Raw genomic sequence first — 15,926 nt, forward strand, 5'->3', positions numbered from 1 at the left:
TGTTATCCCTTTACTGCTCCAGAGAAGGAATTAAACACTGGGAAGTCAAACTATAAATGAACATTAGCGCTAACAAGGTTTTGTTACAGCAGATTTTAGTAGCCATGTTTAATTTTATCCTCCCTATAAATCTGGTAGTCACTGGAAGTTTTCTAACTTATTCCCCTTAATTAAGGATCTGCAGGTTTCCAGGGAATGGGCCTGAGTGGCTTTTAATTTTGAACTTGTGACCTGTGGTGCAGCACAGCGAGGGAGCAGAGAGTCACCACATCTTGCCAGGGCCCAGCAGACACTTTTTAGAGGCTCAGCACAAAAGAAATGGCTCTTTCTGCTGCAGGAATTGCTTTTTGGGGCTAAACCTTGCGTTATTTGCCAGAAATCTTGTGATGGACTCAGCACTGACCCTATGAACGGAGGTTTTTTGCTCCCCCAGCAGCTCCAGGGATTTGTACAACATCTGCAGCACAAGGTGAGCTGCACACAGCGACCTGCGCTGCCTCCAAGGCCCTGGGCTGCATTCAGATGAAAGGTTTCATGGAAAATCGAGTTGTTATTACTGCTGGTGATAGTGGAAATAATAGTTACTTGTGTTTCACGGCGCAAAAGTGAGATTTTTCTAAGCAAAACACCCCAAACACCTCCATTATTTCCTTTGCTGCTCCTGCCTCACTTCATCCAATTTATTAAGTCAGTGGAAGAAGTGATCAGCGCTGATATTATTTCCTTAGGCTGTTATTAGCTGCCACTTCAGCTCCATTTCACCAGGGAGAAACCCGAGCCCAGGGTGCTCCCGTGCCGGATCCATTTCCACCAGGGCTGTGCTTAACTGGGGGAGAGGCACTAAAAATTCCACACACACAGAAGAGCACTCCCACTCTCTAAATTTCGGGTGGAATGGCTGCTGTCAGCTGAGCCCCAGCAGCTGCAGATCGGCCTCAGACGGAGCAGGCGCTCGCTCCCCCCTCGCGCTGCCACGCTCCCAGAGCACCCCCGGGACACACTCCGAGCTGCCTGGCTGCTTTACAGCTTTATAAATATTCTGATTATTCTACAAGCTGGAAACACGGCGCACAAAACACCTTAAAGACAGGGAAAATAAAACCTGGGGAGGGGGAGACGGGAGCGCAGGCCATGGTGCTGTGTTGGTGTGGGGCAGCGAGGGCGCGATGAGGATTCCAGCTCCACGTCCACACCACCCTCAGCTCCTAAGCCTCATTTTCCACCCAAACCTTCCCTTTCTCCTTCTAGTTTTTCATTTAAAGCAGTTTCCTGGTCTCCTGGACTCCCCAGACTCGAAGGGGCTGACAGGTATTCATGCTCTGCTGCCTCTGAGTTAACCCTGCGTGAGCCACTGTAAATCATTCGATATTAAATTCGGTGTTTCATTTTTCCTGAGTGAAACCACATGGGGTAAGGCTCTCCCATGGAGCTTAATAGGCATGAAACCAAAAGGATACGACACAAATGTAATACAAGTCCTTGCCATGTATAAAAGCACCAGAGAATTTAACAAAGAATTACACTTATTTAAGCTAGGCATCTATTTTTATAAATGAAGAAATAAGCAGGAGGTGCACAGTGCTCTCTATAATTTTATAAAGTGGTTCAAAACTATTAGAAAGGTGAATATTTCTCTTTAATTCCAATTTGGGTTTTGTATGTGGAGGCTTCCCATGAAAAATGTGTTTGATCTCTCACTGTATTTTTGTGATTCTAATGCAGAAAACAAAAGCAGCCGTGTCAAAACCCAGCATCCAGGTGTGGAGCTGGGAAACCCTTGGAATTAAATACCCACTCTCAGGGCACAGTGAGGAGGAGGAGGTGGTTTGGAGCCCTGGAGGTGCAGGAATGGGGCTGTGGGGAATGGATCCCGGGAGTCAGGAGCAGGGAATTGAGGAGCAGCAGGGTTCTGCCCCCTCCTGCAGAATCCCAGGTGCCAGCACCTGTCCAAGGGACACAGCTGGAGCCCCGGGATGGGAACCTGGGCTGAGCATCTCCCAGCACCATCTGCAAACCCAGGGATCTCTCTGCCTTCAGAGCAAAACAAAGACAAGGCAGATCTCAATAAAAGATGGGCAGAGCTTTACAAAGCAGCTTCAATTTCTTTCCTAGAAATTTAGAAATCGTCTTCACTACTCCTCTGGAAACCCACATTTATTTTAATGGCTCGAACCACACCTGGTTCACGTGTCACACTCCTGTTAAATGGTGAGACAGCAGCACTTGGAACTCCAATGATTTTATACCCTCTTTAAGCTGGGCCTTTACCCAGGTATTTGTTTAACTGTGTAGCTCTGGAGCATCTGTATTTTTGATACCTAATAAAAACATTTACTCCAACAGAAAAAAACCCCAAACTGGTAAGAATAAAAAAAAAATTTAAAAAATAATTTAAAATAATATCTATTGCTATTAGATTTTGGCAAAAGCCTCGCCTTGACAAGATTTCTGCTGCAGTGAGAAGAATTTGGCTTCTCTTTAATCCGTTGGGCTGTGCAGAGCTCGGGCCAGAGCAGGCAGACACGTGTCACTACCTGGCTGGATGCTTGGCTGCCAACTTCTCCTTTCTTCCAGAGCAAACCTGACATTCAAATGGCAGCAAGAGCTGCAGCATCTTGAGTGCTGCGAGGACTTTGTTTATTTTAAGGGGAAGCTTTTGGCTCAGGTTTTCCCACAGGCACTGGAATGAAAGCGCTCCCTCCCCCAGCATCCAGCGCACGTCAGACAAGCACAGCTTTCACTTGTGACTTCCTCACGATGACTTTTAAAGATCAAGGCGTAATAAAGTCGCGCTGCTTCCCTGCATGTTGGTTAATCCCTTGCAACTGTCAGGTAAAACAGATTTTTAGGAACAATGGAATTAATCTGCACAACTCCTCTGACATTTTACGGCAATCTGTGTTTAAATCCTGGGGGCTGCTTGGAAAAGTTGACCCCGGAGGTGCTGTTTAACATGCACGGTGCATATTGATGCCCCTCTCCTGCCTCGCTCCCTGATTGCAGGGCTCCTGTCAATACTGGCTCCCATTCAAGTCCCCCAGCGTGAGTCAGGCTGATGGACTGGAGATGCTGGATAAACAGGGAAAGATGCCAGATTAAATACTAAACACTTCTGGGGAGGTGGTGATGGACAGGAGTAGGTTACGGGTCCCAATTAATGCAGTTATCCTGTGCTGCAGACAGGCTGGGAGGGAAAGCTTTGATTCCCTGCAACCAAACCTCCCTCAGCCCGCTCCTCACCTCTCTTCCCCTCTCCCACACTGTAAGGAGCCCTTCCCAACAGCTCTGCCCCATCCAGGAGCTGAAGATGGCAAGAATTTCTCAGGCCTCCTCACCCATCCTGTCTGAGCATCTTCACTGCCTGGCTTCACTTTCCCATGACTTTATGCCTCCCCTTTTGTACTCCAGGCTGTCCCAGACCCCCAGACAAAGTCCTAAGGCCCCCCTGCTCCCCTCCCCAGGCCCCTCATCCCCAGCAGTGTCAGCTCAGCCCCTGCACGGCTCCCTCTGCCTCTCTCCCACGGCTGGCAGGTTTAATTCAGCCAATTTTCAACTCTGCTGCTTCCTTTGAGCTCCGTGTCAAGGTTGCTTTCCCCCCTAATGCTAAAGCACATGGAACCCTTCTGGTTTATCACACCAACGTGACCTCCCTGTCTGTCTGGGCAGACGAGACACTTGGGAATTCACTTCCTGCTGTTCTCCTCTTCCCTGCTGGCAGCTTTCTGGGAGCTGTCAGTGGGGCTGCTCCCTCACCTGATAGTGCACCAGGGTGTTCAGGCGTTTCCAGTCCCCCTCGATCTTGGTGGTGATGTCTTCATCCTGCAGCACCACCCGAGCGATCCGGCCCTGCCGCCACTCTGGGGAGAGGGGAATCCGCGGTCAGAGGGGGCCGAGCGCTGCAAGTCCCACCAGGAGTCGCCCACCAGCCCCTCTGGTCACCCCCTCCCATCAGGCAGGGAAGCTCCTACCCAAATCCATGTCAACAGCTCTCGGTCTTTGGGAATAGGGGACGTTTTTGTACACGGCATCCAGGATCTTCTCCTTGACTTGGGTGATGGTGTCACAGTTCAGCACCTTCACAGGGATCTCTGGGCTGTTCTCGTTGTCTGGGTTCACGCAGTTTAGGATCTTCAAGAAAAGAACCACACCATGCTCTAAAGCGTAACCACGTCTCACAACAAACCTTTCCCATATAAAACCCCACTGCAGCCCTAAATGCATCACTGCTATTGCATCTAAAATATCGATAGAATCATGGCTGAGGGAGGAGTCCTGGATGTCCATTTTCATTTGCTGCAGGAGGGCAACGCCCAGTGCACAGTGAGATAAAAGCTTCCCCTCAGACCTGCATTCCCAAACCTGCAAACTGGGGACACACCTGGCTGGGACACGGGTCCTTATTGCCCAGCAACACTCACACCTCAGGCAGTGCCTGCTCCCTGCTCCAAGGGCCAGCACAGCTGAGGGACAGCAGGATCCCCCGGCAGCACCACTCACCAGGGTCTTGTACTCGATCTGCTGCCGGATGAGTTTGTCCTCGCTCAGGGAGTACCGCGCCTCGCCCGTGATGGCATCGATGGGGCCCTTCTCCATCTGCTGCTTGATGGCACAGTAGAGCATGAACAGGGGCTCTCCAGCACATTCCTGCACGAGAGGAGGACACCAGAGCTGACACAGGGGGAAGGTGCCTCTCCTTCAGGGCTCCCAGCCCCGTTTGGCACAGGATTCCTCCCAGCACAGGCTCAGCCCCACTGTCTCAATCCTTAGCACATTGCAACCCAGGGCTGGCCCCCAGCAGCTCCTGGAGAGCACAGCCAAACCCACGAGCTCCACTGCTCCGTGGCTGGGTGGTCTTTGGCAGGGTAAATCCCTCCTGAATCTATATGGCTGTAAAAAAATGGAATTCGAGATCTCGATCTCACTGTTCATTCCCGTGAAGGAAATTCAGTGGGGCTTCCAAAGCCACAAATTAAGTTAAAAACTATGGAAGCCAAGGCGTGAAGATGTGAGAATTTCCCTTAAGTACTGAAGAGATGTAACAGAACCTCCTTTACTTGGGAATTACTCCGGGAGACCTGAGGCTTGGGGAAGGCTGTGAGCATGGAGCAGCAGCCCCAGAGCAAATTTCCACCTCTCCTTCCTCTCTACTCCATCTTTTGGAGCCTGATGGAAGAGCTTCACCCCCAGATGCACCCCGGCCATGGCTGCAGGGTCAGACAGCAAAGCAGCAGCGGGGACCCCGCTCCATCTCTCCTCACCTTGAGGAATCTGTGGAGCAGGAAGGCAAACCAGTTCGTCAGCATCTTCTCCGCCACAGACTCGGTCCTGGGGAAGGCAGAGGGCACACATCACACACAGAGCCGGGGTCCAGAGCCGCACCTGGCACAGCGCCCCGGGGCAGCAGGATGAGGCCAGCGCTGTCCCCGCTCCTGCAGCGCTGCCAGCTGCCAGCCCCCGGTGGGGCTGGTGACAGCGAGCCTGGTGACACTCAGCTCCCCGCACGTGGAGCAAATTACAGCCTGGCTCAGTAAATCACTGGGATTTACAGCGGTTCCTGGCAATCAGGGACAGCCGAGTGACAATGGCAGGGAAATTGCAGCTTTCTCCCCAGTCCCACCCAGTGTCCTCTCCCCACATTGTGCCCGAGATTATCTCTAATTTAAATACAATGGCTCCTAATGATAGTTTTTAATGCTGCCTCTGCAGGACCCAGAGGCTTTCCTTAAAGCTCCACAGTCCCTTTTCCTGGGATGGGATGGCTCTGGTGGTCGCGGGGTGTCTCACATTGGAGCCCCAGCCCCGTGCAGGGAAGAGCTGCTGTACTTCAGCCTGGCCAACTTAACCACGACTTTGGCCAGTTGTGACCGTGCCCCTGGCCAGCTGTGACCATGCCCCTGCCTGGCTCAGCACCACCAGCCTTCCCCTCACGAACACCAGGATCCGGTCCAAATTCCAGCAAGCAAAGAGGGATGAATCCAATTCCCTGCATCCTTTCCTCTGGGGACTGTCCCCTCTGCCCTCACCACGAACCAGGTCACCTCTTCCCTGGCCTGGAGACCACCACATCCCACTTCAGACCCATTTCCCCCATTTTTCCCCTTAAATGAGGGACTGCCTCTTGCTATGAATCCCCACAGCATTCCGAGTGCCTGGAATTACAAGCACACACTGAAGAAGCACAGGGTTCGATTCCAAAGCCAAGCAGATCAAGAATAAACAGGAGCCAGAGATTTCAACAAACAAAAACTGACACCAGTCGGCCAACAGAGCTGGGGTCACATCATCCATCATCTCCTAGGATGGCAACATCTGCCAGGAATTTGTGAAAATGTCTGCAGATCCCCAAAGAATTTAAGCCTAAATTGATTAACTGTCTAAAAATTCATCCTACAAATTGACACACGCGTCATTCTCCTGTTTGAAGTATTTCAGGCACCCAATCAAAGAGGAGAAGCACCAGCACCCTTCCAAACAGCCCTGGAAAATGGAGAGGCAGTGACACAAACCACAGAATGGGTGACAAGCTCAGAAAATGATACATTCAGGACTTCAGGGGGGATATTAATTTAATAAACTACTTTGTTAATAGAATATTAAATGAAGAATTAGCAAGTCTCACAATTAGCCCTCCCAGGGAAGCAGTGCTGTGTCCTGTCCCTGTGGGCTGCTCATGGCCTGACACCAGCTCTACAAAAAGCACTGAAGCGAGGAGTGACAGAGAAGTCGGGGCATTTTTCAGGGGTGAATGGGATGGGATACTCCAGGCCTGGCTCTTCCCTTTTATTTCTGTATCAGCAATACCAGATCAGCTGAACGGAGCAGCACAAAGAAACACCTCGGAGCATCCCTGTCAAATCCCACTTCTCCTGAGCTCCCAGCACTGAATCTCCTCCCAGCATGGCCTGACCACGAGGTATTTGCAGTGTCCCAGTCCTGGGGACAGCCAGCAGTGGAGTCACTGTTGGGTTCACCACCACTGTCCTGCGCTGCCTGGGAGAGGGGCTGCTCTCAGCCTCCCTGGCTGCCCGGAGCTTCCCTGCCCTCCTCTGCCTTGGAAATGGGAAACTTCCTGCCAGCCCAGGGCCTGGCCTTCCTCCTGCACATGGAGGGCTCTGCTGAGCCCCCAAATCTGCTGCCGGGTTCTGAGCTGCCCCTACCAGCACCGCTCTGTGCCATCGCCGGCCTCTGGATGCTGTTAAAGATCTACTCCAAAAATAAAAAGTAAGCTCCTGGAGATCACCAGGGCACAAGAGAACCCCCAGGCTTGGAGCAAAGCCTTCTCATGCTGACCACAGAAAGAGGGCATGGCACGATCCAGAGATGATTTTTCAAAGGAGCCCAGCCTTGGCTGCTCCGCTGGCTTCCTGAGGCACGGGAAGAAAACAAACCTAAACAAAATGAGCTGAGAGAACCCAAAAAATAAATATGTATTTTATTAACTCTCCCTGCTCTATGTAGGTCTCCAAACTGCTGTTGCCAACAACCAGAGCAGCTGTTTGATTTAACGTCAACTTTCTTGCTGTCTCCCGCGAGGGGCAGCCGTGGAAGAAAGAGAGAGGGGAAAGCAAGGAAGAAAGAGGGAAAGAACTGACTGTCAGTTATCAACTGCTGTCACCAGAGAGCTCAAAACATTCTAAAAAATAGTGTTTCACTTCATGGCTGATCACTTCTTATTAAGTCAGAGTGAGGAGTTCCAGGCTGGGCTGGTTTGGGCACTGACAGCCGGGCACAGGGTTGGGCCAGGGCTCAGCCCAAGGCCTAATAGGACCTGGAGTAACAGGACAAGGAATAAAGGTTTTAAACTAAAAGGGAGTAGATTCAGACTAGAGATAAAGCAGGAATTTTTATAAGGGTGGTGAAACACAGGCCCAAGTTGCCCAGAGGGGTGGTAGATGCCCCATCCCTGGGAAGATCCAAATTCCCTGTGCAGTGGGTAAATCCCAGTGCAGGACAGAGAGCCCACGGCCCTGACTCCTTGCTGGCTGCTGCAGGGAGGAGGGGGCACAGCTCTTATCACCATCCCTGTGTTTTCTGGAGCACCAGGAAAAGTCATTATTGATGGCTGAGGCAGAAGACGCCTTCCCAGCCACTCGTCAAACCACGGGGGAAATTAAGGCCGCTTCCTTTGCCGAGATGAGTTATTGCCTCCGCAAACACAGCCAGATTTAAAGCAATTTCCTGTCAAGTATATTCATTGTGGCTGGAGGGACCCCTGAAATTTTTCTGGAGCTGTGAAACCCTCCCCTCTCTCCAGTGTGATGCCAGGACAGCCGAGGGGCAGCACTGGCCAAGGCCAGGCTCTGCAGGACCCCCGAGGATGTGGAGAACACGGGGAGACTTTCCCTTTTGCCTGCTGTTCTGCCCCACATTCATGCACATTTTTTCCCTATTTTCTTGCTGCCACTTCCCAGCTCTGTCTTGGGTGAGTTGCTCAATCCATCCTTGAGCTCCTGGCCCAGCTGTGGAAATGCTGCTCTTTGGCCAGGCAGAGCCCAAGGATCCAGTCTGAGACCCTGTCCAGACATCTGTGAGCTCCCAGAGCAGGGCTAACCCCTCGTGCTGGAGACAGGTGAGGAAATGGATGGGAATCCTCCACGGAGAGCAGCGATTCCCTTCCAACGCCAGCACCCACAGAGCCCTCAGATCACAGAATCCTGGAATTATTTAGGTTGGAGAAAACCTCTGAGAGCATCGAGTCCAACCTGTGACCGATCCCCACCTTGTCAACCAGACCAGACCAGGCCATCCAGAGACTCCACCACCTCCCTGGGCAGCCCCTTCCAGCCCTCTCCATGGAGAAATCCCTCCTGACTGCCCCACCAGCGTGGCCGTGCCGGCCCGTGGGATCCATCCCCTCCCTGTCCCCGGCCTCACCTGCGCAGGAGCAGCTTGGGGTGGTTCTTGTTCTCCAGGTTCTTCTCGATGAGGTCGGAGAGCAGCTGTTTGAGGACATCGGTGGCGTACTCCAGCTTGCCCTGCAGCCCCGTCATGATGAGCGAGGCCACGTTGCCGCGGTCCCGCATGGAGAAGCTGCGCTGCAGCTCCAGCGTGCGGATGAAGGTCAGCAGGAACACCTTGTTGTTGATCAGCTGAGCAAAGAGCTTCAGGGCCTTCTCCACGCTCTGCTGCCCGTTGCCTTGGACCTGCAGGAGGAGAGCACGGCCATCGGCCACGGCACGGGGGGACAAGGGACGGGAGGGCAGCGCTGCCAGCACTGGGGGAGTCACAGGAGCATGGAATGGTTTGGGTGGGAGGGGACCTTAAAGACCATCTCATTCCACCCCCTGCCATGGGCAGGGACACCTTCCACCATCCCAGGGTGCTCCAGCCTGGCCTTGGACACTGCCAGGGATCCAGGGGCAGCCACAGCTTCTCCGGGCCCCCTGTGCCAGGGCCTGCCCACCCTCGCAGGGAAGGTTTCCTTCCCAATATCCCATTCATCCCTGCCCTCTGTCAGTCTGAATCCATTCCTCCCTGTCCTGTCCCTGCAGTTCCTGATGAACAGTCCCAACTCCAGCTCTCTTGCCACCCCTTCACATCCTGGAAGGTGCTGGGTGGTCTCCGCACAACCTTTTCTTCTCCAGGCTGAACATTCCCAACTCTCCCAGCCTGTTCCAATCCCCTGAGTGACTTCCTGGCCTCCTCTGGACTTGCTCCAGCAGTTCCATGTCCCTCTCACGCTGGGGGCACCAGAAGTGTGCACAGGATGGTTTAACCCTGGCTGCACAGGCCAGCACCCATCCCTCAGGGCCTCAGCGCCCATCCCTCAGGGTCTCAACATCCCTGCATGTGGTTTCTGGTCCATGCTGAGCAAACCTCCCCCTCCACAGCTCCCCCGAATCCTGGCTGGGAGCTGCGCTCTGTGCACGCCATAAAGCAGCAGCTTTGAGCCTAATGGCCCCAGAAATGACACCCAGTTCTGCTTGTTCTGCACAAAAAGTGGCACTCTTGTAAGTAAATTAAACACTAATTTAGACTATTGCTTTATTATGGGCCAAGTGTAAAAAATTAATTGAGGCTTTCAGCCAGTTGCGGATTCAAGTAATTCATTACGAGTGAAAATGATGAACTGCACGAAGCAACTCTTTACCAAACATCTTGGAGAGTTATGTATTGGTTTTACTAACGTTACATAATTAAGCAACTGTGTAATTGGCAACACATTTATCACTTCTGCAATTCTGTTTTTCATGAGTAAAACAAAAAGCATTCATATTTGTTTGCGGGAGCGTCAGCTTCTTTGGCAACTCCAACAGCAAACATAATGCATGGAGCTGGAAAACTCGGAGCAGGAATGGGCTGGGAGAGGCTGCTTCTGTTTTAGCAACGCCACAGAGACTGCTCGGTGCTGGTGGCCGAGGAAAGGAACCCAAATTAACGCTTTAATGCTGGGAAGTGCCTGCCTGGAAAAGGAATCCAGCCCTGGAGCAACCAGGACTCCTCCCTCCTGCATCCAACCCTGCTCTGTGTGGAGGAAACAGGATTTTAGGGTATACTGGGGCAATCCCAGTCTCTGAAAAGCTGAGCTGAGCCTGTGGACATCCCACACGGAGGACGGCAGCCTCATCCCAGCGTGAGGATCACAGCCCCATCCCGTGGGAAGGAAGGCAGCTCCATCCCAGGTGTGAGATGATGTTTGTGAACCCCATCCTTTTTTTGGCCCTCTCCCAGGTGAGCAGGGCCCATCTGCCAGGTGCCCCGCTGGAGCCTTGCACGTTCCCAATTCCTCCGTATCCCCAGGGAAAATCTTTTCTTTATTTTTACACATCTTAGTGGGAAAACCAGGGAGATGGAAGCACTTGCTCGGAGGCTGGAGAGCCTGGGCATTCCCCTTGCCCTCCTGTGGACACGCGAGGGAACAGCAGCGGGATGCTCCGGGCAGGATGCTCCGGGCAGGATGCTGCGGGCACTCAGCCATCCCCTGCACCTCGAGGCGGCTTAGGAGGACTTTAGAGCACACCATAACAGCTCTGCCCTGCTCTGCTGCTGCCCTAGAGCAGTATAAACCCCCATAAAATAAAAACAAACCAACACCAGAGAGGAGAAACCGAAAGGAAGCCGGTGATGTGGGCAGAGATAAAACTCCAGGCTCGGAGTTAAAATGAACTCGGGGCTCAGCCTGCTGACCCCAGGGCATCCAACACGCTCTGGTGTGGAGCCGTAAAGGTGCTGCAGGGCTCCCTGCTGGCTTCCCTGAGGGCTCAGGGGAACCGGGAGAGCCGGAGCAGAGCCGGGTTACCTCCAGCTCCCGCAGGACTGGGTGGTCCTCGATGCCCGGGAACAGCACCCTCATGGCGTAGGTGCGGTAGTCCAGGTAGGGGATCCCGGAGCGGTCCAGGTCGCTGGTCAGCTCATTGATGTCCGTCTGCAGCTCTGCAAAAGCTGTTCGGGGGAGACAACAGGGCAGGGAGAGCTGAGCTCCGGGAGCCTTTGGGAGAAGGTTTTGGGCAGGGCTGGCTGCCTGCTCTCCCCGTGGACACAGCAGGAGGGGCCAGCTCAGGAAAGGATTCCGAGGAGCTCAGACACCCTTGGAGACTCCATCTCAGCAGCCGAGGGTGGGAGAGCAGGCACTGCTCAGAGCAGAGACTGAGAACAAAGCTGTGGCTAATTTGTATGCAGTTCACACCTGTGCACACACACCTATAACATCAGCACAAGGCTGCACAGAGAAACAAGGATCTGTTTTCATAACTTGGTGCCTCCCCTCCTTTCCTTTCTTCTGGTTTTCCTCCTCTATCAACAGTTGCCAAGATAATCAAATCTGATGCAGATCAAATCTGAGCTGCTGCAGGGGTCAGGAAGGGATTTATTCTTCCTCTCATAACACCATGTTCTACAGCTGGATGTGTCTCCTCGTGTTCCCTCTCCAAAGTGTGACACGCTGGCTCAGTGAGACCTCTGTACCCCAGCTGGGCTGTGCCAAGCTGTCTGTGGTTTCTCCTGAATACATCTCAATTTTTGCCCTGTGCTTTCAAGGCTACCCTTGAAATCAGCTGAACAAATCCAGTGCAACTCTCTCCACTATGAAATGTGCAGCTTTCTATTTATGTTACTTTGATTGATTAAGCCCCTGCCCAGGTGGGAGGATGTAGGAAACAACAGCAGCACCCCCCAAAACCCCACCTTCACCTGCAGGGTGAGGGGGGCTCAGCTGCCTCCTCGCAAGGGACAGGACTTGTCCATGTGGAAACTCGCAAGCAGCAGCTCTGGATGCTCCAGATAACACCCAAAACTTCCCAGAAGCAAATGCCTGAGGAGCTTCTTCCTCCCCCTGAACCTACTCTTGCTGCTCTGGGCTTACACTTGGGCTGGAGGAGGGACTGGCCCAGCTTTCCAGCCCTCCTGCCTCCCAAGTGGGCTCCACGCTGTTATTTGGGGGTCTGAGCCCCTCTGTCCCCCTCTCTCTGTGCCTTTGGAAAAGCCCCTCCCTCCAAAGCCATCGGGCAAGGGGACACTTTGTGCAGGGCACGCGGGGCTCGTGCCGTCCCTGCCGTGTGAGCCAGGCAGGCCGCCTAAGCGGGCCCAAGCTCTAATCCCATTCTCTGCACATCAGAGCCGTGTCTGCTGCTCACATGCTGCTGGCTGCCATCCTCCCGAGGTGGGGCAGGCGTGGGAACCCCAAGGGACCCCCACAAACCCCAAGGGACAACCACAAACCCCACAGAGCACCCAGCCAGCTCCGCGCTGCAGACCCCGGGGTGCTGGGAGAACTGGGACCCCACCCACGGGGCTGCAGCACGCAGAGAGCGCCCGGCCCCGGCAGTACTGACCCTCCTTGCACTCCAGGGCCACCCGGGACTCCAGATTGTCCATCTGCATCTGCAACCTCTTGAGGGTGAGGTCGTTCTCGCGGGACTTGCGCTTGTAGGCGATGAGGACGATGATGACGATGATGAGGAGCAGGGAGCCGCCAGCCGCGATGCTGACGATGGCGGGCAGGGTCAGGAGGCTGTCGGAGACGATGCTCACCGAGCCAGGGGAGAAGATGACCCCCCCAACACGCACCTGCAGGGCACAGCACGGGTGAGCAGCAGCTGGGGGTGCCTCCCTGTGCCAAACCCTGTCCTGCCCAGATCCCTCTGGAAGCAGTGAGCCACCTCTGCTTAGGAATGTAAAACTCCAGTTGCCTTCAAACACAGAGGAGGCCGCTTGTGTGAACACAGGGAGGCTTCAAGTGATGATAAATGTGCCAGCCCTTCACTATCGGGGCTTTGTTCCTATTATCTGATGGCTCCATTTGACTTTCATTTTACAGCTTTCAACTCCTTTTTGTAAACTGTGGACATTAACAAGCCCCTGATCGTTGCACTGACAAGAAACCAGAGTGACTGCAAGGACAGGGCAGAGAAGGGAGGAGGAAGCCCACGTGGAAGCTGTGCAGCAAACAGGCTGGAGTTAATACCAGGACAGGCTTTTCTTGGATGTGCCCTGGCCACAGATGTGAGCAGCTCTCAGCCAGGTCGCGCTTCTGGGAGTCACACTGTGATAATCTGAATATGTTCTGGATGCTGAACTTCAAGGGAAATAAATCACAATTACAATCTCATTTGGGCCCTGCTCCAGCAATTCGGCAGCTGGGGTTTGGTCTGCAAGGGGAGCAGAGGAAGCAGCGATGCCCAAAGGCAGAGCAGAGGAAGGCACTGATTTATCCTGGCTGAGGGTGTTGATCCAACCACTCCAGTGCTCAGATGTTCCTGGCTCCTGCTTCGGGAAAAGGAAAAACCTTTCCATCCACTTGGCAGATCAGGTCTGGCTCTGTGGGCTGATTAAATCCCTTCAGGAGGGAGAACACTGGGAATGGTCTCAACCTCATCCAGCGGAAGGATGGCACCCAGTGCCAAAGGCACTGCCAGACAGATTTGTTCCTTCTAGAAGGCTCTGAAGGGCATTTTCCCTTCTAGAAGGGAGTGACTCTCGGGGAAGGACAAAGTCTCTCCACGCTAATCCACATCAATATTTTAAACTTCCAATTAGACACCCATAAAATCTAAAACCCTACCAGGCTTCACACAGGGGGTTGTGTTCAGTATCCAAGGGACTCGGGGAGCTGGGGAAGGAGAAGGAAGGGTGGAGAGGGGAAGGGGATGCTGATGGGACAGGTGGCCCCTCACCATGACTTTGTGCTGCCCGGTGAGGGTGGGGGGCTCGCACAGCAGCTGCGTCTCGGACACGGTGACGGCGCAGGGCGTCTCTCCGATCAGCACCGTGTAGTTGAGCTTGGCTCCTCCCGGGGCGGGCGGGCACAGGTTCCTGCCCTGGGGACACAACAGCGACAAAGATGCAGCACATTCCTGCAGCTTCCACTTGTGCAAACAGCGGGGCTCTGCTCAGGGCACCCCATCCTCCGCAGCAGGGACGACCCCGTCCCTCCCTCCCTCCCTCCCTCCCTCCCTCCGGGGTTTTCGTGACTCTCCCCATGGGCTGAGCCAGGCTCTCCTTACCTTCAGAATGATGGGTGAGCCCGGCTTCTGCTCCAGCACCCCGGTGGAGCTCAGCATTTCAAACGTGGGGTTGGGGTAGTAGATGAACTTGGTGTCATTGTAGACCAGCAGGGACTGGACGTTGTTGAAGATGAAGCCGAACTCGTCCGGCCGCTCCACGGCGTCCAGGCCTGGCCGGTACTCGGGGGTCAGCGGGGGGGCCAGGCAGGCCAGGGCCGTGGCGTTCACCACCTTGCACACCTGGGGAAGGGGGTGCTTTCAGAGAGGCAGCAGGGAACGCTCTGCCCTGAGCGGGACAGTGATGCTCTGATGGCTGGGAAGTCCAGTGGATTCATGCTTAGCTGGAAATATTTAATCCAGGCTTGATGGTCCGTGATCTCAGAGATCTTTTCCAACCTTACTGATTCCGTGAGGCATTACAACCCTGGTTTGGGGCAATTTGCTTCTCCTCCAGCCAGCACAAAGGCACTGGGGTAGAGATGGAGTGTGAGCCCAAAATGAGCTGTGTTTCAGCAGAGCTAAAGGCTCGCACAGCAGCTCTTACTCCTTTTTCTTTATTTTTTCCCCTTTTCCTTCCACTTTCCTCCTCTCTAGCTCTGAAGCAGACCCATAGGGAACACTGCAAATGGGTGATTAGAGGCCATTCCCAAATGCCAGCGAGGGAAGGGAAGGATCATCTGACACTGGTGGGCAGGAGGGAACCTGAAGGTCACCTCCTGCTGGGCTGAGGACACCCACAGCTCCTCCAGCCCTCAAAGCAGGGAAATCTCTGATTTATGGGGCTCTTGCCTTGTAAAGCAGCAAGAACCCAACCATTTGGCCTCCCTCCATAAGAGAAAGATTTAATTTCATTCAATTTTGTGTCTTCAGAATTATTTTTGTAGCACTATAACTGCAAGTGCTAGCAACAAAATTAGATGTCTTTTTAAAAAGAGCTCAGATGAAAAAGGTCTTGAGGGGGAGAAAAGGAATAGGAAAAGACCGGTAAGTGATTTGCCCTTTCCAAGATAATACGGACTCAGTCACAAAGATCACTGCATGGAAACAATATATTTCAGTTCTACTTGATCAGAATGATTTCTGAGGTCCTGGAGGTACAATTCTTACTTGCAGCACACACAAGAACCTCGCTCAGTCCCCATTTAGCTGGGGGTTCATCTCAGTTTCTCACTCATGGACTGAGAATGCAGGTAGGGGAAGGAGGTAATTTCCCATTTTTGAGTGTCAAATTCCCTCTTCCCAGTGCCCCCAGTTTGGGGGAGTGCGGGGAAACAGCCCCAGAGCAGCTTTTGCCATGGCAAACCTCCCCAGGCAGGCAGCACTGGCACCGGTACCCCCATCCAGGGGGATGCAGAAGGAGGTTCCCAGCTGACAGCCCCTACTCACGTTGACAAACTCCTTCCCATTGTACTTGACACGGATCCGGGGCTCCTGGATCACGTCCAGGTTGGAGCCGGTGACAGTCAGGGGCGTGTGTCCGCTGCG

General features: G+C 53.6%; 1 protein-coding gene across 2 annotated transcripts in view; it reads right to left on the reverse strand.

Moving 5' to 3' along the window:
- PLXNA2 (plexin A2) overlaps positions 1-15,926 on the reverse strand; it is a 138,763-nt gene that overhangs the window by 12,792 nt on the left and 110,045 nt on the right. For both annotated transcript variants that reach the window (XR_014227050.1, XM_082296228.1), the window contains exons 17-26: positions 15,828-15,921; positions 14,442-14,681; positions 14,112-14,255; positions 12,771-13,005; positions 11,240-11,382; positions 8,875-9,143; positions 5,259-5,325; positions 4,498-4,644; positions 3,969-4,128; positions 3,754-3,857 (exon numbers count right to left, since the gene is read on the reverse strand). Coding sequence is in view for 1 of the 2 variants with exons in the window: in XM_082296228.1 (XP_082152354.1) it covers positions 3,754-3,857; positions 3,969-4,128; positions 4,498-4,644; positions 5,259-5,325; positions 8,875-9,143; positions 11,240-11,382; positions 12,771-13,005; positions 14,112-14,255; positions 14,442-14,681; positions 15,828-15,921 (1,603 nt within the window). In the remaining variant the exon portion in view is untranslated. The remainder of the gene's footprint in view (positions 1-3,753; positions 3,858-3,968; positions 4,129-4,497; positions 4,645-5,258; positions 5,326-8,874; positions 9,144-11,239; positions 11,383-12,770; positions 13,006-14,111; positions 14,256-14,441; positions 14,682-15,827; positions 15,922-15,926) is intronic.

The sequence above is a fragment of the Coloeus monedula genome (genome assembly GCF_965178545.1).
Source record: "Coloeus monedula genome assembly, chromosome: 23".
NCBI lineage: Eukaryota > Metazoa > Chordata > Aves > Passeriformes > Corvidae > Coloeus > Coloeus monedula.